The sequence below is a fragment of the Synchiropus splendidus genome, chromosome 6, assembly GCF_027744825.2.
Source record: "Synchiropus splendidus isolate RoL2022-P1 chromosome 6, RoL_Sspl_1.0, whole genome shotgun sequence".
Lineage (NCBI taxonomy): Eukaryota > Metazoa > Chordata > Actinopteri > Syngnathiformes > Callionymidae > Synchiropus > Synchiropus splendidus.
In genome coordinates, this window is record NC_071339.1 from 15,922,980 (window position 1) to 15,946,904 (window position 23,925).

The window sequence follows — 23,925 nt, forward strand, 5'->3', positions numbered from 1 at the left end:
TGACAGCTTTGGTGATCGATTTGATTTACTGTGCCATTTACTTCCAAGGGGCGATGCAGTCTGGGTGTCCAGCAAGGAGGGCCCACTCTGGGTCGAGAGGACCTTGTAGACGCTGTGTTGCTATTGTATCAGGAGTGTTCATCCCCGGAGCTCATGAAGATACATCATGTGGCCAGTTTTGTTCACAAATGTGAGGATGAAGTACAGGTTTGATTCTAGTGGTGTGTGTGATGTTGTCCTTCGTCTAATACCCTGACGAATTAGAGTTATCCTTTAAACATTCTGTTTTTTTTCAGAATCACTTCCTCATGTTTATTTACAGCCTCCAATCATAATGGTAGCAAATCTGAAATTTCCTTCATGTTTACCTACAGTATGTTTTTGACATATACAAAAGTGCAGCTGAATAGACATTCATCTTAACAAAACTTTAGCTTCCACTGGTTGGGATCAGGTTGGTTTTGAGAATGTGACATGTTTTATTGTTGAATGTCGTCTTTAAATTGAATAAGAATTCAGAGTGCGCTGTGTCTCTGAGCCAGTTTCAGAGGCCATCACCGAGCTGCAGGCACTACAACCACGGCTTCAGGACTTTGAGGTCCGCGCAGTGGTTGGCCAAGGTCACTTTGCTAAAGTTCAAGTGGTACGGGAGAAGTCCACAGGAGACGTTTGTGCCCTCAAAGTCATGGAAAAGGCAGTTTTACGGACTCATGACAATGTAAGTTTGGTTTTTTTTATGATGGAATCTGTTTCTTTTTTGCATAATTCTGTTTTTATGTCTGTTTTAGTGCTTGTTCACTTATTTTTTTATATTTTGAGTTACTCAATATGTTTTTTGTTGTATGACAAATCACATGACTCACCATTGTGTTGTGAGAAATGTAATGAAATATTGCTTTGGAATTGACAAAGCAAAAAAAAAAATGTATATATATATATATATATAAAATACAACAACAAACAAATATCTTAATTTTTAATTTGTAAACCCTTCTGCTTTTTACCTTTTGCCACACCACAGTTCTTTTAAGGCTTTTGCATTTACTGTGTATGTTTATTTTATGGCTTTTGCATTTACAGTACATGTTTAAATGACTTCAATTAATTCACTTACACAGCCCCATATCGATGTCTTTGTCCTGAACACATGATTCATACTTTAAAGAACATTCTAATAATTATGGCTGCTATACTGCTGCAAATAGTGGTAAAATTAAAAATAAAAATTTTATTAAAAATGGAAAGATTTCACCTCCAAACTGATCCGACATGACACACACACTGATGTTAGAACTCGATGTTTAGAACTTGGATAAGTTCTAAACATCGACAGTAGAGGGCAGTTTAGAGCAAAATTAAGGCTTGTGATTGAATTATTCACAAGATATCTATCATATTCTGTGTTTTGTATGTTCTTGTACTTCACTGATATTTTCTTTTTTCCCCCCTTCTTGGACCAGGCTGTGTTTTATGAAGAGGAGCGGAGGATTCTGTCCCTAAGCAGCAGCCCCTGGATCCCGCAGCTTCTCTACGCTTTCCAGGATAAAGATAATGTTTACTTGGTGAGACCAAGTCACAACGAATTACAATGTTTTTGAAACCCCAAGCACTTAAATCCAAACTTCGCTTACACTTATGTGTCACTTTCTGTCAGATTCATCTAGCTCACACCAGTGAGACACGGCAGTCACCACAGGAAGTCGAATGATTAGCCTAATTCGACAGGATACAGTGTGAAATTGCCATGTGGACGTTGCTCCCTAATTACAGTCAGTTGATGTAGATCAACCATATGATCATGTCTGTGTGTTGTCAGGCAGGATTTTTCTAATACTCTTGGGTCAATCACACAGCAAATCAGAGGCTTTTGTTTCCAACAGCTGCCCAGACGAGCCTCAAGTCAGTCATTATGTGAATACATTTCGCCGTTTGTCTTCTCCATGTCTCCCTTTTTTCACCCCCCGGTGTCTTAGCTGTCTCATTTAGGTAGTGCAGTGGAAAACACAAAGCATCCATCTTTATCCGTTTCTCAGAGAGGCGCCTGGTCTCCCTGTTGCTAGGTAACACTAGAAAAAGCTCCCGTTCATTCAGACTGGTCGGCCATTCATGCACCAGGGGCTCCGTTTGGCCGTGCGCTCCCCGCTCCCAGCTCAAATCACTGCACCGGGGGAGGGCGACTCAAAAACTACCTCATTAGATCTGCAGTGTTTTATTGTTTCCTTATTTTAGTAAAAATCCAGATTTCTGAGGGGTTGTGAATCCTGTGTGCGCATAGCTTCACGTTTCATAATCGTGTCAATCTGACTTCCTGATGCTTAAGAAGCCTCCCGAGTCTGGTGTTACATAACTGAACCTAATGTGAGAACCGATGCATAATCTAAAAGGAATGCCCCTTTGATGTAAGCTCAGACACATGTTGCCGTCTTTTCTAAAAATAGCTCAGCTCTACAGCATCCATTAATGTTTCAAAACCAAGTTGTTGATTTGAATCGCTCCGATCGTATCTTGTGCCCCTCAGGCGATGGAGTACTTACCAGGAGGCGACCTGTTCTCGCTCCTGAATCGTTACGAGGACCAGCTCACCGAGTCCATGGCTCAGTTCTATCTGGCCGAGCTGGTGGAGGCCATTCATGCTGTCCACCAGCTGGGATACGTGCACAGGTGAACAGTCAGAGAGCTTCTGATTAATATTCATTTGTGCTCAACGCTTTTTTTCTAACTTTAATGTCCATAACCAGAAGGTATAGCAGCAACCTTCTACTGTCTTTGGTCATCACTTTCCATCTGCTTTCCAGTCAGCTCCTACTCTATCACTGCATAAAGGACCCGTCTCACACCATGTTTACGCCATAAATGTGAACGTTGTCAAGCTGCATTCTGAGCAGGACTTCAGGTTCAACCCTCTCAGAGAAATACTGAATCTCTGTCTTGCAGAGACGTCAAGCCCGAGAACATTCTCATCGATCGGACTGGTCACATTAAGCTGGCAGACTTTGGCTCAGCGGCCAGATTGACTGCTAATAAAACAGTGGGTACTTGAAACTTGCTTCTTCAGTGTGTTTTACTAAGTGACCCATTCTTGTTTCTCAGGTGGCGTCCACCACTGTGCCAGTTGGGACCCAGGATTTCCTCTCCCCCGAGGTCCTCGGCGCCTTGAATGGGGGCTCACACGTGACCTATGGGATTGAGTGTGACTGGTGGTCTCTTGGGGTCATAGCTTATGAAATGATTTACTGCAAATCCCCTTTCTCAGAGGCTTCATCCACCAAAACCATCCACAATATTCTCAACTTCAAGGTAGTTCCAGTCCCAGTGTTTTGTCAGCATCATTGTTCTGCTTCTCTCCAGACAGTTCTTTTTCTGTGTCTGCAATAGAATTCTCTAAAGATTCCTGATGAGCCAAAGGCCAGCAGGCAGTTCGTTGATCTGGTTCGGAGTGTGCTCTGTGGAGCCAAGGAACGGCTCGGGTACGAGGGATTCCACTGTCACCCGTTTTTCAACAGCGTGGACTGGAACAACCTCAGACAAGGTGAGATGTCAGACCGACATGCCAAACCAACGCTGTCGTGTTTTTAAATGTGTGAGAGGTCATTGCAAACTTGCGTTGGTCCAAACAAAAGGTATTTTCATGTAAACAACCTCTCCCTCTTTAATGCCTAATATCCTTGTCTGGTTGTCTGTGGAAGGAGCCTCTCTTTTTTCCAGTTTGGGTGACTCACATCCCTCAATGACTCAAATTCAGAAGTGACCTGGCGACGTCAGGTTTGTGTTATTCAAGAAAACATTTTATGAACGTTAGCAAACCGTCGAAAGCCTGGTGCCAACACCAAGACTGTTACAAATGATGACACACGCCAGTGAACAAATAATTTCCATTGCCACAGACATGTTCCTGTCATGTTGGCGTGTTACAAGAAAAAAAACCCAGATTCAGGCCAATGACAAGCATTACTCAGACCAGTTTTGGTTCACCCGTTTTTCTGTTCACTCATGCCTAAATGTGGAAGCTTCTCGAACAGTCCTATTTTCTCGACCAAGTCTCTCCATCTGAGCAGATTTTAAGACCATCTGTTTCATTTGTGCACCACCGTCTTGGTGCACCTGTGCCATTCAACCAGCAACCTTTTCCGCACACATTGACTGTTTGATTTGTAACTAATGCATTTTATACAGATTCATGATTCAGGGCTTTTCTGCACCCCAAATGTCAAGCTTAATGTCAGGTTGAATGAAGGTGCTGGTCCTGTATAGACGTGTCGTTGTCTTGCATAGGTGGACATGTTGCTTTCATGTATTCAGGTTGGCTATCTACCTCACACCACCTGTGACATTGCAATCTCTGCGGGACTAAAAGAAACAGCGATCAGTTTCTGATATAATTTCAAAACTTGCTCGCAAGTCTGCACATTAGACAGAAAGAGGACTCGCCTTGTTGGGACTATTAAACTAACAAGCTTCTGTTAGAAGTTGGTCATTTGCCAGCTCAGGAGCAGGAGGGAAACACGGCTGTATAGCAGTCAGACCTGGTGAGAGTCATTGGATGTGGCGGCAATATTTTCAATGATGCCATTCTGCATTTGTTTTAAATTACCTCTTTTCATCCCCCTTTAAAAACTTGAAGAAAGCTTTTTCAGAATCCTCACTATTTACATTAGTCTGGACCCTATTGCATAACTGACTGCTGAAAGATGAAGTTTCTTTTGCAATCATTAATGTGCTTTCAGCTGTTGTACTATTCACATGGAAGCCTGTTCAGAATTTCTTGCATCATGTTGCAGGGGCTCCACTCGCAGGACACTTTGTGCCTATTATTTCAAGCTGTTTGTTTTTCATTCATTGTTAATTCTTCTTGCGGTAATACCAAATGAGCGTGGTGATTTAAAATGCAGCCCTCTGATAGCTGGACACAGACGAGGGTTTAAAGCGGCGACAGCTCCAGCTGGGTATCCTGCTTTGCTGCAGTGAGGGGAAAGTGAGTGAGCGCATGTATGAGAGCGAGAGCGAGCGAGGGAGTGAGGGAGTGAGGGAGGGACGGCGGCAGCATGTGCATCAACGTGCGACTTACCGCACTCTAGGCTTGCACAGCTCCGCTCCTTTCTTCCCCCTACCTCACCCCCCTCTTTCTCCTTGGTGTATGTTGTTTTTCTTGAAAGCTACCTTTTTTCCCAGCCATTTGTTTTCGCCTCATTAACATCCTCCTCTCATCCCTTACTCTGCAGTTCTCCCTCCTTTCGTTCCTGCACTGCACGCTGAAGATGACACCTCTAATTTTGAGGAGCCAGAGAAGGCAGCCCCCCGGCCAGCCTCAGCAGCGAGGCGAGGAGCTGCGCCAGCAGGCTTCCATGGCCAGGATTTGCCCTTTGTAGGCTGGTTCTTCAGCCGAGCGTTGACATCATTGGCCAAAACTGAGTAAGTATCGCTTGTTTTGTTGTTTATTAGGCTCCATTCATAAGATCATGATGGATTAACCCTACACACATGCACACACACACACACACACACACACACACACACACACACACACACACACACACACACACACACACACACACACACACACACACACACGCACGCAGACACACACACACACACACAAGCACATTCACATTCACATTGAACCACTTCCAAAATATCAAGAGCAGAGTTTTCTCATCAACAGATGAGGGTAACAGATTATGGTGCCCACACTATGACCCTGGACAATTGGTGTGCCTTCTGGGGTGAAAAAGGGTTTGGCAGGAACCTTAAAGCCAGGAGAGTCTGTCTGTTTAACTGTGTTTTGTTTCAATTTCGTCATGGTGGAATTCCCTGCACGGATAAGATGAATGCATCAAAGGTTGTGCGCTGGTGTTGTGTTGCTGTCTGTGTTGATTGGTATGCAGCAGCGTGCGTCTATGGGTTTGTTGAGAGGTGGAACCCCACACGCACACACAGTCCCACCCTCTTTGCTGCTACAGCGCTGCACAATGCCTCACCGACTCAAGAATGGGGTTTTGGGAGTGTGATTTCCCCTAATGGTGTTTGGCATCTTCACCTTTTTTATCACGATGTGAGAGGACAGCTTCGCTGCCACTCTGGCTGAGCACTTGTGGGTTAATGATGCCGGGGACTGCAGATCATGACAGCAGCTGCAGAAAAGGGAAGAAAGAGCGTTAACAGATTAGACAGTGAAAAAGAGGAGAGCTAAGATAGAGCTCATTTCTATGGTTACAAGCAGTGTTTTCCCCAGTCCCTGCCCCCATCCACTCTTCTCATCGCCTCCTCTTATTTTGTCCATCTGCTAATGTCTCTTTTTGTCATGTGTTTTTTTTTTTTACCACCTGAACCAGCCTTTTTTATGCTGCTGCATTTGATTAAAGAGGCTCCCTGGTGAGATAGCATCCATTTGTCTCCACGCAGTGCTCGCTGCGAGGCTGGAAATGCACCCAGAGTCAGACTTAATCAGATGCTAATAAGGTATTTTGGCTTGTCTTGGTCATTTTCTTGTGTAAACTTTACTATTTGTCTCCGAACAAAAAAAGACAAAAATCCCCTAAATGCTTCCTCTGAATTCATGGATGCTGTCTGCCGGTGGATGCTGTCAGGGGGCAAGAGTCGACTGCAGCATGGAACTTCTGTGAATATATGCTTTAATAAAAAGACACTTGTTTTTCGTTGCTGCGTATAAATGGGGGTGTTAAACCACAGGGTCAACGGTTGTTGGGAGTGGGAATGTTGGCAAAATTACCATCAATGGATCCAGCCAGATGGAGGTTGACAGAGGTTTTATAGCCCCGAGGGAATAATCCAGGATGATTTAGACGACCAAGTGACTTTCTCAGTCTGGGACGCCTCTAGAACCTCCCATATCGAGTAGCTAAGAAAACTTTTCTTTCGCTGGATTTTATAGCCTTTATATTTGCAAAATTATTCGACACTCCAATTCTGTGGCAATATAAAACAACTTTTACATGAAGCTTCAGAATTCACAAGGACCTTTTAAACTTCATGTTGTTTATTTGTATGTAGCATTTAACTTTTTTGATAGTCAATTAGTGAGGTCAGAATGAGACCAGATACAAAAAAAAAGTCAGGGAAACAACAAATACAATCCTAAACTCGCATCCTGAAAACAAATTTGGAGGGTTTGAAATTGCCAGTGAATATTTATTCAATCATAGACTGATGTACAGGGCTGCCATTAACGATTATTTTGATCGTTGACTAGTCACCGATTATTTTTTCACAATTAGTCAGTTAATCACATCATACTGGGTGTTAATCTCATCTTATTGTACCAACATGTAGTTGTTCTTATCGTACCATGATCAGCACCCAGCTTGACATTTGAAGGTTATGTGCTAACTATAAACAAAGACAATTACGATAATTATTTGTTCTACTTTAAAAGAAGTTTGCAGCTTGTAGCAGCATTTTTTAATAGAATGTAAAAAGGACAACTGAAAAACACTGTGCACCATGCGTAGTTGCACAATGAATACTGTGCACTACCAAAACACAACAATAAGAAGAAAACCCAATCTTTTTAATAAGTCTTATGTTGCTTTTACTCTGTCCAGCCTTGTCATCCATTCTTCACATTCAGTTTTTTTTCCCTATTGTCCGTCACTGACTCTCATTGTCTGGGTAATTTAAGCAGTGTTGAGGAGTTTCCTGACACAACTTCAACATTCATTATGTCACTCTATAACAGTAGTCATTCTTATCTTCGTGTGATTGCATTTTTGCAGCATATTTATTTGATACTGCATTTGGCATCAGCTATTGAACATAGACATACCATTTGATGAAATGTCATGTTAGCCATTAGCTCCATTGGCTTGCGTTTCAAATATGGAACACTTCATTTAGGTGAATGTGTTCCGTAGGTTAGAAGAGCATCAACTTTATCCCAAGTTGCGCTGTTTGTAACGTGTGAACAGCATGCCCAATGTTTCCCCTGCGAGTGAGTGCTGGAAGTTTTGATAGTTGCTGAGTTGGTGATGCAAATTTTTAATTGTGAGAAGTAGACTCTACAGCCGTTCTGACACAGTCCGTCTCTTTATACCCAGGCGGGTAGACAACTTGAGTTCTGTACGGAGCAACGGACTTCAGCCTTATGAGGTGTCTTTCTAGATTTTTCATGCCGAAAACCACCATGTTCATGTCCAGCTCCATGATGTGTTATGGGTTATTTGTTTGTTTAGATAGGTTTGATGATGGAAGTTCATCTTTAAAAAGAGACCTTTTTTCCCGAAAGTTTGGCAGCTCTCATCTAAGCTGTGATGGTGTGGCAGGAACCCTGGTTGTTTACATGGATAGAGCAGCGCTGGTGACTTGGCTGAATCGTTACCTGAGTGCCGGCACACGAAAACAAACAATACCAGTCCTGCATGGCTGTAATTCGCAGCCAATGAAGAACACATTTGTCTTTAAACTTTGGTTTCACTAACCAGGGATCACTCAGTGTTGTGTGTGCGTCAAAGAGCGACAAGACAGCAGATGATGTGGTGGCAGTTTTGAGAAGCGAGACTTTATTGTTTTATTTTTTAAATAAATTAAATTAACTGTCAAATCTGGTGTCAACATTTTTGATTGTCGATGTCAACAATCTTGCCCGCCCTATGTACAGGTTTTCATTAGTTTTCAAAAACACAGTCCTGCATCATCTATGTAATCAGCAAAATAAAATACACAGGCTGTTGTGGCATCAAAATAAGTGTTTTACAAATACATTTGAATTAAAATAAAAGTGCCATAAGTCGAAATGAGTGACGTGGAGTAGATGTCTGAAGTCCAACAACAATGATGCCAAGACCTTTTGAGAAGCTAAAACTTCCACGGGGAGGTCTGGAAGGAATGCTTGCACATCGATTATTTCTGTCTGACCCCTTCTCTGATTCAAATGGCAACACAAATTATTAAGTTAAAATTTGCCATGCATGGCTGTGATCAGCAGAGGGTCTGACCTTTGGTGGGAATACTTTTATCTCCTTTGTCTCGAAAGCTCTCCACAGGCTCTTTGATCTTTACATTTATGATCTTGTCTTTTCTAGTCACTCCCAGTGACAGCATCTCTGACTTCTGACTCTGACTCCTGAGTCTGTAAACATACAACATGGCAGTGACCACTACAGTCCCATGAAGCCACTCTCTCTGCTACTCTGACATCACAGTCGCCTCCACCTGCTCCACTCTCTGCTTCTCCTACATCCAAATCTTTGTTTTCACATGCTCTAATGATGCCTCATCCTATCACTGCCTCCATCTCATTCACACATCATCTGTCTTGCATCTGCTGACCTCCATTCTTCTCGATGACACGAAGCCCCTCCAGTGCACAAGGAGCCTTAAACACTGAATCGACTCCTGCATGACTCTGCCTCTGCCCATGATTTCCCTTCAGCATGTGATAGATACTCTGCTGTATCCCTGAACTGTCTGTGACTTTCTTCCCTGTGAATTTCCATTTCAATGCGGCTGTAATATGTCGTCATTATGAGCACTGGCTTCAGCGTGACTGTTCGCAAGCCTCCTTTGATTCCGTTCGGTAACACGGCCGGTAATAGCCACTCATTTATTCTCCCTCCAGAGACACTGAACCACTGAAATATTCTGCTGTGAGAAATGCCCAGTCCTCCTCTTCATTTGAATACTTAACAACACAATTCAACTGTCTCTCCGACAGTGTGGACTTGGAAAAAGAAATCTTATCAAACCCATTAGGGCCAATTATAAAAGTGCCCACCTCCATATTTACTGATCTTGATGAGCCAAGTTCACTGTGGCGTAAAGGCAGAAAAACGTTACGACCCCTCAGGGAACCTCTAATTAATAATCAGTCTTTGAAATGAACAGCATGGAAGAAGAAGAGAATGCGCCACTCAAGCAGTCACTTCTCCATGCAGCCTTTAACAAAGCTTTACATCAGTTATCATTGCTGAATATTGATTATTGAAATTGGTCAGGCTTGAGTCGAGTGGGTTTGTGTTGTTCACTTATTGTTTTGACAGAAGTGTTCTTGTCAGTGCAGGAAACATTGCTCACTTTCAGGACTGTTTTACACCATGACTCACGCTCTGCCAACTACTGCATTAAAGATCCTTCCACTGTGTTTTTGTCAACTCAGGAATTTGTTCTCCAGACTTCCGATCACTGTTGGTCCTTGTTTCACTGATTTAGTGCAACATTTTGTTCAGCTCTATGGGATATTGTTTCTGCTTGGATATCATTTGTCACACTGATCTCATGGAAGCCCAAAATGCAGTGCAAATACAGTCCAACTTTATCTGAATTTCAATATTTATGTAGGAATCCAAACTTGAGTTTGACCTTTCGCTCTGCTATGATAGCTTCGACTGTTGCAGAACCTAATGTGACCTATGGTCTGAGTGTGCTTTTTCAAGGTGAACACTATGCAGGGTTTCTGCAAGATTCTACCAAAAAAAACAGGGAATGCCAGAGAACCAATAAAGCAGTGGAGAAAGTTTTGACATTTACTGAATTGGTGACGATGAAAACGCTAGTTTTTAATCAGAAGTAAATCCCTCCAATCTGCAGTCGTCCTCATGCTGTCCGTCTCTTCATGTGTCTGGCCAAAATGTGCGACTTTAGTTCTGTGAGCAACCGACTTCAGTCATTATGCTTCTTACGGGATTTTCCCTGAAAAACATGCTGAATGTTCATGTCCACCTCCATGATGTTTTATGTGTCATCCATTCTTTGTTTTGAGGTATGCAAACTGAAAATCCAGGATCACCAAAATCCTGTGGGCAGCCCAGTTTGTTTATTCCAGGCTTGTATTTGGATGTGTAACGACTCAAGACTTAAAAAAAAACAAAAAAAAAAAACTTCTTACCAGCTGGTCGGGATGACACAAACAAAATCTGTCGATCTCATGCAGCAGCAGTCCTATCCAAACTGACAGCTGTTTCAGCTAACCACCACGTAGTCCTGTTCAGGGTTGCAGACAGTCTTTTCTCAACTATTTTTTTTCTGTGACAGTGTTCAACAGATGCCTGCCCTGGTCTCACCATGATCTGCCTTTATTGTTGCCTCAGGTCAGTGTCTGCAGGACTCAACTCTCCGGCCAAGATCAACTCCATGGAAAAGAAGCTACATCTTAAAAGCAAAGAATTACAAGAAACTCAAGACAAATGTCACAAGGTAAGATCTTCTTCTCCATGTTGGGATTAGATTAGATTACATTGCATCCTGCAGCACATGCATGGAATAATGTAGTGCAGGGAAGCGCCTTCAAATTTAACACACCATTTAAAGCGCCAGCACTTGATGGATCACAGAGTTTTCTGGGCTCATGAAAGTGAGACCGCTGGTTCCTCAGCAGCAGGCTGCTAGCGCAGCTGACGCTCAGCAACACCCTCCGGTCCAAGTGTGACATTTGGAATGATAAGAAATAATTATTAATTTCACCGAGCTAGATGGCCAGCCTTTCTCAGGTGTTGTTTAAGCAGAGACGGAAACAACCGTCACCGTTTTGGAGTTCACTGCTCTCTGTCTCGGAGTCCTGCTACACTATGTAAATATTTCACGGACATAGCACAGTCTCTAGGGATTCACATGAGACGTCTCACATCAAATTAAATGTTTTTCAGTTGTGTTTTTTACAGAATAATTGCTGCATTCAGCAATGTTTTTTTCTATTTTTGCCACCTTGAAGCGTTATATAAAACATGTCTGAACTAAAATGTTTTAAAGTTCATTTTTTTCACATTATGTACACTGAAGGTCTCATCGTTTTGATTACAAATTCATTGTCAATCCATGTGATTGGTATCAGTGATCGGCAGCAAAAACCCTGATCACTGTATCCCTCGTCAATAAGTGATCTTATTTACAAGACACTGATGCTACCCATCCAGTCCATGCACAATGTTGTGGACCACTTTACTTGGTGAAGGACAATGTTAACATGTGTTCAATACAAATTTACATATTTAATATTCAGAATGAATGACATTTTCAGCTAGAACTGCTGGTTTTCATTTCAAAGCCGCTGGCTACTATTCAAACTATGATTTGCATTCTGTGTAAGTAAACCGAACCTCTCCAGCTGTATTTTCTTGTGTGTCCTTAGATGGAGCAGGAGATCTCAAGGTTCCAGCGTAAAATGAACGACCTGGAGTCAGTTCTCCACCAGAAGGACGTGGAGCTGAAGGCTTCTGAGACTCAGAGGAGCATCCTGGAGCAAGACTTGGCCACTTACATCACAGAGTGCAGCGTGAGTTTCTTTAACTGTCCCTCACATACATCTGACAGTCGATGAAATGAAGGAGGACAGCATGATGCTGTGTTATTTTTCCTTGCTGCTCCTACCGATAGCATCGGATAAATTTGTGTTGGTACGTACCGCAAGAGAAACGGAAGTAATTAAGGTGGAACACCGACAAGTTCCTTTGCAGACAAACCGACAAAGGCTTCTATCGAGGAGCCACAGCTCGTTGTTGGTGTAGAAAATACTGAATTATAGTCTTTATTGCTGCTTCTAGTTTGCAAGTTCTTCTCTCACACAACCTCAACACAGATCATGTCTTTAGTTTACAAAATATTTTTGGTATCAGCAGGCAGGTTAATCAAACATTGGGAAACAAAAAACCTTTTCGCAATCATAGTCACATCCAGGTTGCGTATTGAAGGCGAGTGAGCACAGGTCACCAGATACCCTTTTATTTTTTTACGTTCTCCTCATCAGAGTCTGAAGCGAAGCCTGGAGGAGGCACGTGTGGAGGTCTCTCGAGAGGATGACAAGGCTCTACAGCTGCTGCACGACATCCGGGAGCAGAGCAACAAGCTCCAGGAAATTAAAGAGCAAGTGAGTAACTGTTTTGTTCACAATGTCTGCTATCTTTTCATGGAGACACTGAAGTGATACTTGTGTCTCTATGTCGGAGGAAGAAAAGCTCGACACCTCATGTCATTTTCATCAAACAAGACGCTCCGTACTGTTATTATTGTCACCGCACAAAGCACTTGTTTCCTCGCAATCCCACTATTTCTTTTGTCTGGAGAAAAAACAGTCAACAATAGTTGAAGGATATTCTCTCAGCACTCGCGGTGGAAACACAAGACCTCATTGGTGTTCGTGGAACTTGAAACATAAATAACATGAATGAACATGAAACATAAATTTCCAACACCAAGTAGTACAGAACATAATTGTACATATGTGACATTGAATGAGGAGCGACCTGATCATGTGATGAAGAAAATGAATGCATTGTTGTCTTAAGGAGTACCATGCCCAGCTGGAGGAGATGCAGGTCACCATTAGGCAGCTGGAGGAGGATCTGTCCGCTGCCAGGCGCCGCAGCGACCTCTACGAAGCGGAGCTGAGAGACTCAAGACAAACCACAGAGGACCTGAAAAGAAAGGCTGTGGAATACCAGCAGAAAATCCAAAAGGTTTTGTTTGTGATTCTTTCTAAAGTCTCTGACTCAGTCACCGGACGCTTGGATGCTATTTAGGTGAGCGGACTGACAAGTCCGCTGTTCTGCCAGTAAGTCAACACTTGAGAACACCTCAGTGGATACTGTAATCGACCTCATGACTCAATGTGTGCAAAAGCGAGTGCTGATATAGCACAAATGGCGAGCTCCCACGACAGTTATGTCACAACAGCGGCTGTTAATAACAAACTACCTCGTCTTCTAGCCTGCTTTGAGCCCCCCTACCAACCTAAACAACAGCACCAACACAGTCACCGAGCCCTTCACCACGCCCACCCTTAGTATCCTTGATCATCTGTTTACTTGAATAGTCACAAAGATGGTCGATAGATTAGTCGACTAGCAAACTATATGTTAATAACAGCTCTCTTGTAAAGCACTCGAAACCAGGTTTTCATTTTAACCGGCTGTGCTCACTAACACTTGTAGTCTGAAAAACAGGGTGGAGCATGGTCATTAAGGGCTTTAAAGAGAACCAATAAATAAATCCGTCCAACATAAAGTCGTGTGAAAGCATGCAAAATATCTGTTCTCTATGAACACCATACCCATATTTTGCCTGACACTACGTTTTAATAACTCCCTGCGAGTATATTGACAGAGTCTTGTTGTTTTGGGTTTTGATGGTTCTGTTTCTAAGCAGAAAGTTTTGCCTCCTGTTTTTGTGCCAGATGGGAACGCTCACAATTAGTTAGTTTACAAAGCAGATGCTACGGGAAAGTAACCATGAGTGAATAGCTGTCATTTGTTTTGATGATTTATGAGAACGTTATTGTGCACAAACAAAAAGTAAGACATATTATGCGTTTGCCTGTGTATTGCTGCGGTAAAAAATGGTTGCAATATACAACAAAAAAACCCACTCCTCTTCTAATGTGATTACTTTCCATCCACCCGACGTTATTAAATACAGCGTTCTGCTCGCACAAATCGTTCCTGTCTCTCTTCATGGATCAAAATTGAGTCGCTGGGATCCTAATGTGTCTGGCTCTAGTCCAAAAGCTCAGTAGGAGTGGGATGCTTTTTCGGTAGTAAGTGTGTTAAGAGTGGGTGATTTACAGATTTACGTCTATGACTGTGGAAACTGGTGGCTTCCCCTGTGCTTCTTCACTTTTGCAAATTAATGGAGCGTGAATGTTTATTTTTCATCCTGAGCACATGTCGCTGCTGCAAGTGTTTAGTCTGTTAATTATACAATTATTTAATTTGGAATATATGGGGTCACAAAATGTTCAAAAAACATTGCTACAAACCTGCATAGTCTTTGTTTTATGTTTACCACTATGGCACTGCAGCACTTAGCTCTGCCAAGCCACTCAAATTATGATTTTGATATTGATGCAAGTAATTTAACTTTGTAGTTGGTGTTTAATATATTCTGACTGGCATAGGTGGCAGTAGCGTGATGACACACTGACAGCAGCAGCTGCAACGATCCATGAGAAAACCTTATTCACCTTGTTGTATCTGTGTGTTGTATCTGCACATAAAAGGCGATATACTTCAGTGAGTAGATGGCATGTTGTGTTTCTGAAATTCCATTCAGATTACCAGCATTTGCTAGTTGTTTTTTTAACTGTATCCGTTCACAAGATCAGAAGTCATATGACTGAATGGTGTTTTGTATCCAAACCAATGACCTACAGATCTACCCCCAAATCTTTCTGACATATCCTGAAAGATGTATGATGCATACAAACTGACTTGAAACATAACCTGTCAAAAACACTTGTTTTTAACTGCAAAGTTCTATAGTTAACTGCGACTTGGATAAAAAAAAAAAAAATTTTATTGAGGTATCCTTTGCTTTAATCCTTGAGAAATGATAGAACATCTAGTTGAAGCAAGGAGGTGCTTTCTTAACTGAGGTGCAAAGATCTGCTTCTGCATACTTACTGTACACACAATATGAATTTGGTTGTTTCGTCCAGGCTAAAGAACAAGGGAAGGCAGACGTGGAGGAGCTTCTACTTAAACTTGAGAAGGTAAGAGAATATCCTGATAGAAGTGTTAAGACACGTGATGTATGTTGTTTTCATTTCTAGACAAACTCAGAGCAACAGATGAAAGTGCAAGAGCTTCAGGACAAACTAACCAAGGCAAGTAACTCAACTTCTACATGCATCGAAGTCAAGGAACTCCAGATAAAACTGGAAAGGTTTGTGTTGAAATAGTAGTAAAAGTGACGTCACAGCGGAGAAGTGCTCTGCTCCTCTCTGGATCTGAGGTATCATACACAAACCCCTGATCTGTTTGTGAGCGCTAACTTGCAGCAGACCATGAACCTCCATCTTTCATCTGCTGATACCATGCTGATCCATCCACATCCTTTTGAGTGTTTGTGGCTGTTGTATTCAAGTCACATTATTGTTTCAAATTCCAAGATCATGTTACTTCACTTCAACAGGAACATTGCTGATATGACATCAAAAACAGTTAATTTAGTGGATTGACTGGGGAAAGGCAGGTGTTTTTTGGGGTTTTTTTTTTTATTGTTATTGGTAAAGATTATGCCTCTCAATTGTCCTAAGAACATCTCTGTGTCCACCCAATAGTGGAGTGGGTTTAAAACAAAAATATGTTCATAAAAATAAAAATCCTGATGGGCAAAACTTTTCTAAAAATCACAACTGACTGTTAAAAGTTTACACCATACAACCTTGACGTCTCAAAATGGTCGCCCATCGGACATACAAAAAACGTTGAAAGAGTCAAAATAAAACATTACAGTAGATCTGTGACTGGTATTTAGCAGATGTGGTATTTTGGAGGTGATGTTGTGACCCTGAAGAGTTACTAAGCAGTTTCCTTGCAGTAATTTCGCATGGGAACGCTGGTGTGAGAGCAAAGACCAAATTGAAGATTTTGTTGTTGTTGTGATAGTAATGGAAAACTCTGTGTGCTTTGATTCCAGACCAGCAAATTATCACATACTCAGATGTAATTTTCTATCAGCGTGAAGCTCCACTTTTACCGGTAATAGCCATTGTTGCTTAAACATACTTGGGTGTGCAGTTTCATCTGCCTTTTATTCAAATGCAACAGCACACATGCAGTTGTGCTCACCATCTTTTGTGTATAAGTGACCTTTTATCATGCTTTAACATGTTTTATGTTTCAAAACTGTTTTGAACGTTTTCCGTCACAAGCTACGCTAGTGCTAGTGTCTTCTTCGATCAACTTACCAGTTTTGAACCCCTCACCTCCCTCAGGCAGTAAAAGCCAGCACAGAAGCAACTGAACTGTTGCAGAACGTCCGACAGGCCAAAGAGCGACTCGAGCGGGACTTGGAACGTTTGCGGGGAAAGACTGATTCAAGTGACACTCTCAAACGCCGCCTGAGGGAAACAGAGGTACCAAACTGAACCGAAAACCCCTGTCTTTGAGTTTCGGCAGGTCCCAAGGTTGGCCATTTGTTTAGAGTGTTCCTTACGTGGCCTGTTTTGCTGTGTAAGCAGGAGGGCAGGAAGACGCTGGAGAACCAGGTGAAGAGGCTGGAGATGGTGGAGCGGCGCGAGAACAAGCTGAAGGATGACATCCAGACCAAATCCCAGCAGATCCAGCAGATGGCTGAAAAGATCCTGGTGAGAGGGCGGCTAATACTTGCTAATACTCCAGCCATCAACCCTCGTATTTCTCGCCCTAAACCCTGTTTCCACTGCTGTTACACCAGATTCAGTGGACGGTGCTCAGTAGGTAGTTCAGTCACCGTGAGTCAGCATGAACAAAAACAGCTACCTCCGCTTAATGGATTTCCATCTGTTCAGTGCAAGTCTTCTTGTCTTTCATGGGTGTTCTTTTTGCTGTCTCTCAGTCCTGAATTTACAATCTAAAGTCAACCTTTTTTTCCCACTCTAGGAACTGGAAGACAGCCTGCGGGATGCTCAGTCAACGGCTCAAAGGATGGAAACCCAGCTGGTTCAGAAGGAGAGGCTTTTTGAAGACAAAATTAAGGTCAGGCCAGTGCTGTCTTCTGATGTTCAATCACCAAAACATTTGAATGATTGTAAACTTGCCAAAATGCATTCTTATTTAAGATTGCAAAGTAATGTCAAGTCATCACATATTGTGTTCAACATGCAGAATTTTTGAGATGCACTTTAGATTAGGGAGCATATTTTTGCTATGACTGAACTACATATTCCTATGTGTATTAGCAGCATATTAGCGAGCAATCACTATGAAGTGCTCTCTAGCATCATATGAAGCCAGGCTGTATTTCACTCTAGAATGGTCAGCAAACGTCAAACAACACCATAATTACTGATACAGTAAATAAGCAAGCATTACACTTAGAATTGGTAAATATGTGTTCTCAATCTAGTGCTACCAAAAGACACTCAACACAAAACTGGACATGCAAAACATGTCAATTACACACAGACAAAACAACAATTGTTGTTGTTGAAAAATTGTTGCCTTCATATAATGACAAAATAAATGTGCGCAGCAAAATATCAATTTAAAGACATTTCAGTTTGTCAAATGCCACATGAAAAAGACTTCATTGTGGATTTCTACTTTCCAGTTTTTTGCACCATTAGATTCAAACCTTGTCAAATGAGATTTTCTTGCTCTGACAGTGTGTGGGATTTCTTCCTATGGTGAGCAGGAGAGCATCACTGCAAGGGATTTTTAGCTACCAAAATGTAGAGCTCAGTAAAAACGCAATCATTCTCAGCATATATCATTGTGGGTAAAGTCTTAACTTAGTAACTTGGAGAGAGATCCTTTCTCTGTACGACGTTTCTGGCGTTCATGTTTCCTCTGTTTTTGGAACATTCTATTCCCAAATGTGGCCATGTTTATCACATTTGTTCACATGTATTGATGTTGAGACTATATGAAAACAGGTATTTCTCTGTACCACAATGTTGATACTGTATAAAATGTATTTTTTTTAAAGCATGCTTCATAAAATTACTTGGGTTTCTTTTATAATAAATTAAATTTTGACCGCAGGAACATGGCTGGTTTAAAGAAAAAATAAAGGGAAAATTTTTTTTTTTTCCAAAATAGAAAAGATCAAGGCAATTAAATTGAGAAACAAAGCATTGGATAAGCTACATGTGCAATCAAAGAGAACAAAGGAATTCAAATTTGTGTCACCCCAGGAGATATACTTTAATATTTTGAGTTTTACCGGCCCGAAAGATGAAAAAATATTCTCTAGCACCTAAAACAAAAGGTGTTTGATTGGCTATAATAAAGGCACAGGAGAAACTGTGTATTTTCTCCAGAGATTGACAGGAAATATTGCAACTTCAAAAAGTAGAAAAACAACCCATTTTCGTGGGCCTGATGAAAACAAGTGAAACAAATGGAATGCTTTCAATTGCTTTTGGAACACCCATCATGGTCATTCATTCACGTTCATTCATTCATCCTGATGTGTTTCGCTCTGGATGCTTGAAGGTTCTGGAGGCTCAGATGAAAGTGGACCTGGCTGACAAGGAGAGTCTGGAGGCCAGACGGGCCCAGCAGGAGGAGGAATCCCGTGAGAACAGCAAACTCATCAGCGAGCAGAAAGCTGTAAGAGAAGTCGGCGTTGGTAGTTTTGATTGTTGCTGTGCACTTTGGTGTAAAGACTTCTGTGTCAGTGTTCAACAGGTGAAGGTTTAATAGAAATCAATGAAGGTTGTAGGTTAGAGTGGCATGTGTGTCGATGTTTAGTGATGAGGAAGCGCTCAATTGGAAGACAGATTAAATTGTACGATGCATCAGGTTGCATTAGAAGGCTGAGCTGGATCCTTAATCTGGTTAATGTGGGAGAATTTAGGCAGCTAAGAGGCTTTTAGAGGGAGTCATCTGACATTGACAGAAGAGGTTCAGGCAACACCTTACAGCATTCTAATGAGATTTTCTGCTCAGAAAATAAATAAAGTAAATAATGCTGACGTACAGTATAAAAATGCTGCGGCTGAGAGGTTTTGGTAAATGCACCCTGCAGACCATTAATGCTATGGACTCCAAAATGAAGAACCTGGAGCAGCGCATCGCTGAGCTGTCGGAGGCTAACAAGCTGGCTGCAAACAGTAGCATCTACACGCAGAAGAATATGTGAGTTTCCCGGTGGACATCCGCCTCCTTTGACTCCACGTTTGTCAGTGATATCTGCTGGTGGCAGTCAAATTAATTTCTATGGACTTCCTTCAGGAAAGCTCAAGAGGAGATGATCTCGGAGCTTCGGCAGCAGAAATTCTATCTGGAGTCCCAGGCAGGAAAGCTGGAGGCGCAGAATGCTAAACTTGAAGAGCACCTCGAGAAGATGAGTCAGCAGGAGCAGACCAAGAGGACGCGTCTACTGGAGCTGGAGAGCCGGCTGCGGGAGGTGAGGGAGTGTGCCGAGGCTCAAGATTAAGCAATTACCTTTGACCAGCACGCGGCGCGGCGTTGCATTATTACCGTCCACCGCAGGGAGCGTAATCAGCTTATCAGCCAGCGAGCTCAGATTCCCCACTGATAAAAGACTTTGCAATTGATAATGAAGCAATTAGCAGCACTCAGCTACTCTTTTATTGTGCGGTAAAACATGTAATAATTCTTGAAACTTTCTAAAAGCTGCCTGTCTCTTGTCAGTCAGTCAATAGTTCTTGCTGAAATGGGTCCGAAAATGCTGCTGTTCACACCAGTTAGTTCAGATAAAACAGAAGCTTGTAAGCGGATTATTTTCTCTCATCTCTATTGACCATTTATTATATTTGTGACTCTCAAAGTCATTCAAGACTTTATGGTTGTATTTAAATATACACTGGCCCCCAGTTAACTTCTTTACTTGTTTTTGAATCCATCAATGTTGTTGTATCGGCCCGACTGCATTTCTCAGGGTTATTTGCCTCTGTATATCTAGATATATCTAGATTTAGTTATGGTGAGTAATTTTGGAGCGAATGTCATTTTGAAGTATCATGAATGCATGAATTCCCAGTGTCGGAGGTGTCTCTGGGAGGGGGTGGTAGAAGATGTGGTAGAGTTCAACGACGAAAAAAAAACATTTTCAGCGCTGCTATGTGTGTTTTCTTATGATGACATTTACCTCAAAAATGACATGGAAATCGTAGGTACTGTTCTCACATGTTGTGTGATAGACGCGTCACATTTCAACTCTTCCCTAGCGGTTTCTTGCACCCATTCCATTGCTCCAACGCTATAAAGAGACAATCACTAGTATGGAAAAAAGGATTTCCTCTGAGCCTATTTCAGTCTTAAATGCATTTCCAAATGTGACATTGTTACTCTACAACATCGCGCTGGGCAGTTTTTCTTATCTACTTTTGGCTATGGTGCTCCGTAGATATAATTCACCAGAGTGCTCCTGGTGATGATACGTTTGAGACTTGGGAATTTGTCCTTTTTATTGTGCTGCATCTTTTTTAATAAGAAATGGGAATTTATTAAATCCACCAATGACACTTCAGGTTATACAGTTTACACCTTATGAAACAAACTTTCATGTAACTTCCATCTGCATCGTTTTTGTATGTTTTCAGAGTCACTGATGTTATTAATCTTCTCCACTTGCTGGAAATTAGCCAGTCAAATGGCCTCACTGTGAACATCATCCTCAACCATGCAGTGTGCTTTTTTGTGCTTTAAAGCAGCATTTCATTTCATTCCAGTAGGCATTTGAAGCTCTTCCAGCCCATGTAGACTGACTTGGATGCCTGGATTAGGCCCCTCCGACCTGGAGTTTAATTGAAATGTGTTCTCTGCCTGGTGCTTAGAACACCTTTTCATTCATTGTCTGTTCAACAGAATCAACAAATTCTCAGGGCCGCAGCAGCTGCTGTCTGACAAAGTGCCTTTGTCTTCGGAGCCTTGCCTCCTGATGTGCTTACAGTGGATGGCCTGCACATCCCTTCCTCCGCACACACTTCCTGTTGAGATGTGATGCAAAGTTTAGCACTAATTGCTTGTCTCGGTGTGTTCACCCACCATTCTGTCACACTAAATGTTTTCTTGGAGGCGTTTTGTAGCTTTCTTCTCTAACGATCGTGACCTTATGCACTGCTGCTTTTAAAGTAAAAGTTTTATCCTCCTCAAGCCAAACATAGCAGTTCGTTAATGTTCTTGTCTCGTGTTTGATGGTTCTCACCTGGTCGTGCTTTTTTTGGACAATTAACAGTCACTGAATGTGGATATCTGTCAGGAGCTGAAGGCTCCAGGTGTTGATGAGCACTCTGAGAGGGAGAGAGCAATTACAGTCAGTCTCTGGGCAAAGTTGAGTTATTGCAGAGGAGGATTAGGCCTTACAGTTCATGCTGCTTTTCTTCTGGATCTTGGCATTAACATTATTTCTTCTCACCTTCACCGTGTGTGTGACCGTCCACTGCCGTGGTCAGGCACCCTGGGAGATATGGGTGTTACCTACTGCTCGATACGGGACACGGTGGTTCAATAAAACCTGGACTGGGGATAGAAAGTGAGCGGTGAGCAGTCAGTCATCATTACACTCTTCATCAAACACTTTTTTTTTCTGGGCGTTGTCCGATGGCACACACTGGGATTCAAACCCACAGGACTCAACATCTGAATTACTGTGAAGGTCCCCAATTCAATAGCATTTTCTACGTGCCAGCTTTTCCTGAGGCGCACTGAACTCTTCTTTCTGATCCAGATGGGCCTGGAACACGAGGAAGAGAAGCTGGAGATCAAGAGACAGGTGTCTGAGCTGACCCTCTCCCTGCAAGAACGTGAATCCCAGATTAGCAGCCTGCAAGCAGCACGCCTGGCCTTGGAGAGCCAGCTGCAGCAGGCAAAGACCGAGCTGGAGGAGACAACTGCAGAGGCTGAGGAGGAGATCACTGCCCTCAGGGTGAGGAAAAACTGCTTTGTGTCAGCTAACGGGTTTGGAGTGAAATTGACTTGTCAGGCCGATTTTTCATGTTTGGAAAACAACAAGGATTCCAATAACTAAAAGATAAACATGTTTATCTTCAGTTTTCCAATTTAAAAAAAAATGTTTTTTTTGTTTCTCGTCACAGAATCACAGAGATGAAATCCAGCGCAAGTTTGATGCTCTCAGAGACAGCTGCTCTGTAAGTCGACCATTATCTAATCACCAAGTCTTGCCACTGTCTGTATTTACACATGGCTCTGGCTCACTACTTGCCATGCACTCAGTGTTTTCCTGCCCTGTCACATCGCCTCCGCCTTTTCTTGATGGTACAGAAAGAAATATCTTTTAGTACTCTATTTCTCCATATCAGTCATTGTTGAGGTTTTTGTTCTGTGGTTACATTAGTTAGTGAGACCCACATGGATTTTATGTTTGCTGATGTTTGGAAACAGTCTGGTGACTCTGTCTGCTAAAACTAATACCCCTCAGTTTTTCTAATATCATTCATGTTTCTTGAACCAAAAATGCTTATCGCCACAACTCAGACCTTAAATATGACCCCACCATCTTTGTGTGCGCAGTCAAAATGTTTTAGGGTACATTGAAACACATTGGTCCATCCACTGTGTACAATCGCAAAACAGCCCACTACAGTGACCATTTCAATTGTTTGGCTTCAGGTGATCACAGATCTAGAAGAACAACTGACACAGCTGAGTCAGGAAAATGCCGAGCTGAACCGACAGAACTTCTACCTGTCCAAACAACTGGATGAAGCGTCTGATGAGAGGGAGGACCAGATGCAGCTCAGCCAGGAGGTGGACCGCCTCAGGAGGGAGGTCGCCGACCGAGAAATGCATTTGAACAATCAGAAACAGGTGGATGGTAGAAACTCCACAAAGTGATTGGCACTTGTTTTGCTCCCAAGATCTGCTCACACATTCTTCTCTTCTGTGTCGGCATTATAGAACATTGAGACACTGAAGACGACATGCAGCATGCTGGAGGAGCAAGTGGTGGAGCTGGAGTCCCTGAATGACGAGCTGCTAGAGAAGGAGAGGCAGTGGGAGGCGTGGAGGGGAGCCCTGGAGGATGAAAAAAGTCAAGCGGAGAGACGCACGCGGGACCTTCAGCGGGTGTTGGATAACGAAAAGCAAAACAGGTAGTTATTAGGATTCCTGTGGGCAGACTTTACCAACCACTCAACACCAGTGCATTAAATGATGACAATTAGAACGTCAACATTTTCACATCATGTGTAAATTCTTGGCCTAGAGAACTAGTGATTGTGCCCCTGACATGCCCCTGTGTCCACTCGACTGTGTGCAGGCTTCGTGCAGACCAGCGCAGCTCAGAATCTCGCCAGGCCGTGGAACTGGCAGTCAAAGAGCACAAGGCAGAGATTTTGGCTTTGCAGCAGGCCTTGAAGGAGCAGAGGCTCAAGGCCGAGAGCCTCTCTGACACCGTGAGTATTAGGCTGCATGTTCATAAGCGGCACACAGTCATCTGCTTAAACTGACTTTTTGCAGCTCAACGATCTGGAGAAGAAGCACGCCATGCTGGAGATGAACGCCCGCAGCCTGCAGCAGAAACTGGAGACGGAGCGTGAGCTGAAACAGAGATTGATGGAGGAGGTGAGAA

At 42.6% G+C, this 23,925-nt stretch overlaps 1 protein-coding gene across 6 annotated transcripts in view; it reads left to right on the forward strand.

Annotated features, from left to right (window-relative positions):
- Nucleotides 1-23,925, forward strand: part of cita (citron rho-interacting serine/threonine kinase a) — a 37,284-nt gene that overhangs the window by 412 nt on the left and 12,947 nt on the right. For 4 of the 6 annotated variants that reach the window (XM_053868634.1, XM_053868635.1, XM_053868637.1 and 1 more), the window contains exons 2-27: nucleotides 49-190; nucleotides 543-718; nucleotides 1,461-1,562; nucleotides 2,519-2,661; nucleotides 2,935-3,028; nucleotides 3,091-3,297; nucleotides 3,376-3,529; nucleotides 5,220-5,409; nucleotides 11,040-11,145; nucleotides 12,077-12,220; nucleotides 12,692-12,811; nucleotides 13,230-13,400; nucleotides 15,377-15,430; nucleotides 15,491-15,548; nucleotides 16,662-16,798; nucleotides 16,904-17,029; nucleotides 17,304-17,399; nucleotides 18,861-18,977; nucleotides 19,396-19,505; nucleotides 19,602-19,776; nucleotides 22,063-22,260; nucleotides 22,430-22,483; nucleotides 22,965-23,162; nucleotides 23,253-23,446; nucleotides 23,614-23,749; nucleotides 23,814-23,918. In XM_053868634.1, coding sequence (XP_053724609.1) covers nucleotides 49-190; nucleotides 543-718; nucleotides 1,461-1,562; nucleotides 2,519-2,661; nucleotides 2,935-3,028; nucleotides 3,091-3,297; nucleotides 3,376-3,529; nucleotides 5,220-5,409; nucleotides 11,040-11,145; nucleotides 12,077-12,220; nucleotides 12,692-12,811; nucleotides 13,230-13,400; nucleotides 15,377-15,430; nucleotides 15,491-15,548; nucleotides 16,662-16,798; nucleotides 16,904-17,029; nucleotides 17,304-17,399; nucleotides 18,861-18,977; nucleotides 19,396-19,505; nucleotides 19,602-19,776; nucleotides 22,063-22,260; nucleotides 22,430-22,483; nucleotides 22,965-23,162; nucleotides 23,253-23,446; nucleotides 23,614-23,749; nucleotides 23,814-23,918 — 3,507 coding nt within the window. Of the gene's footprint in view, nucleotides 1-48; nucleotides 191-542; nucleotides 719-1,460; nucleotides 1,563-2,518; nucleotides 2,662-2,934; nucleotides 3,029-3,090; nucleotides 3,298-3,375; nucleotides 3,530-5,219; nucleotides 5,410-11,039; nucleotides 11,146-12,076; nucleotides 12,221-12,691; nucleotides 12,812-13,229; nucleotides 13,401-15,376; nucleotides 15,431-15,490; nucleotides 15,549-16,661; nucleotides 16,799-16,900; nucleotides 17,030-17,303; nucleotides 17,400-18,860; nucleotides 18,978-19,395; nucleotides 19,506-19,601; nucleotides 19,777-22,062; nucleotides 22,261-22,429; nucleotides 22,484-22,964; nucleotides 23,163-23,252; nucleotides 23,447-23,613; nucleotides 23,750-23,813; nucleotides 23,919-23,925 lie in introns of all 6 variants that reach the window. The other 2 variants (XM_053868631.1, XM_053868633.1) reach the window with 1 other exon arrangement.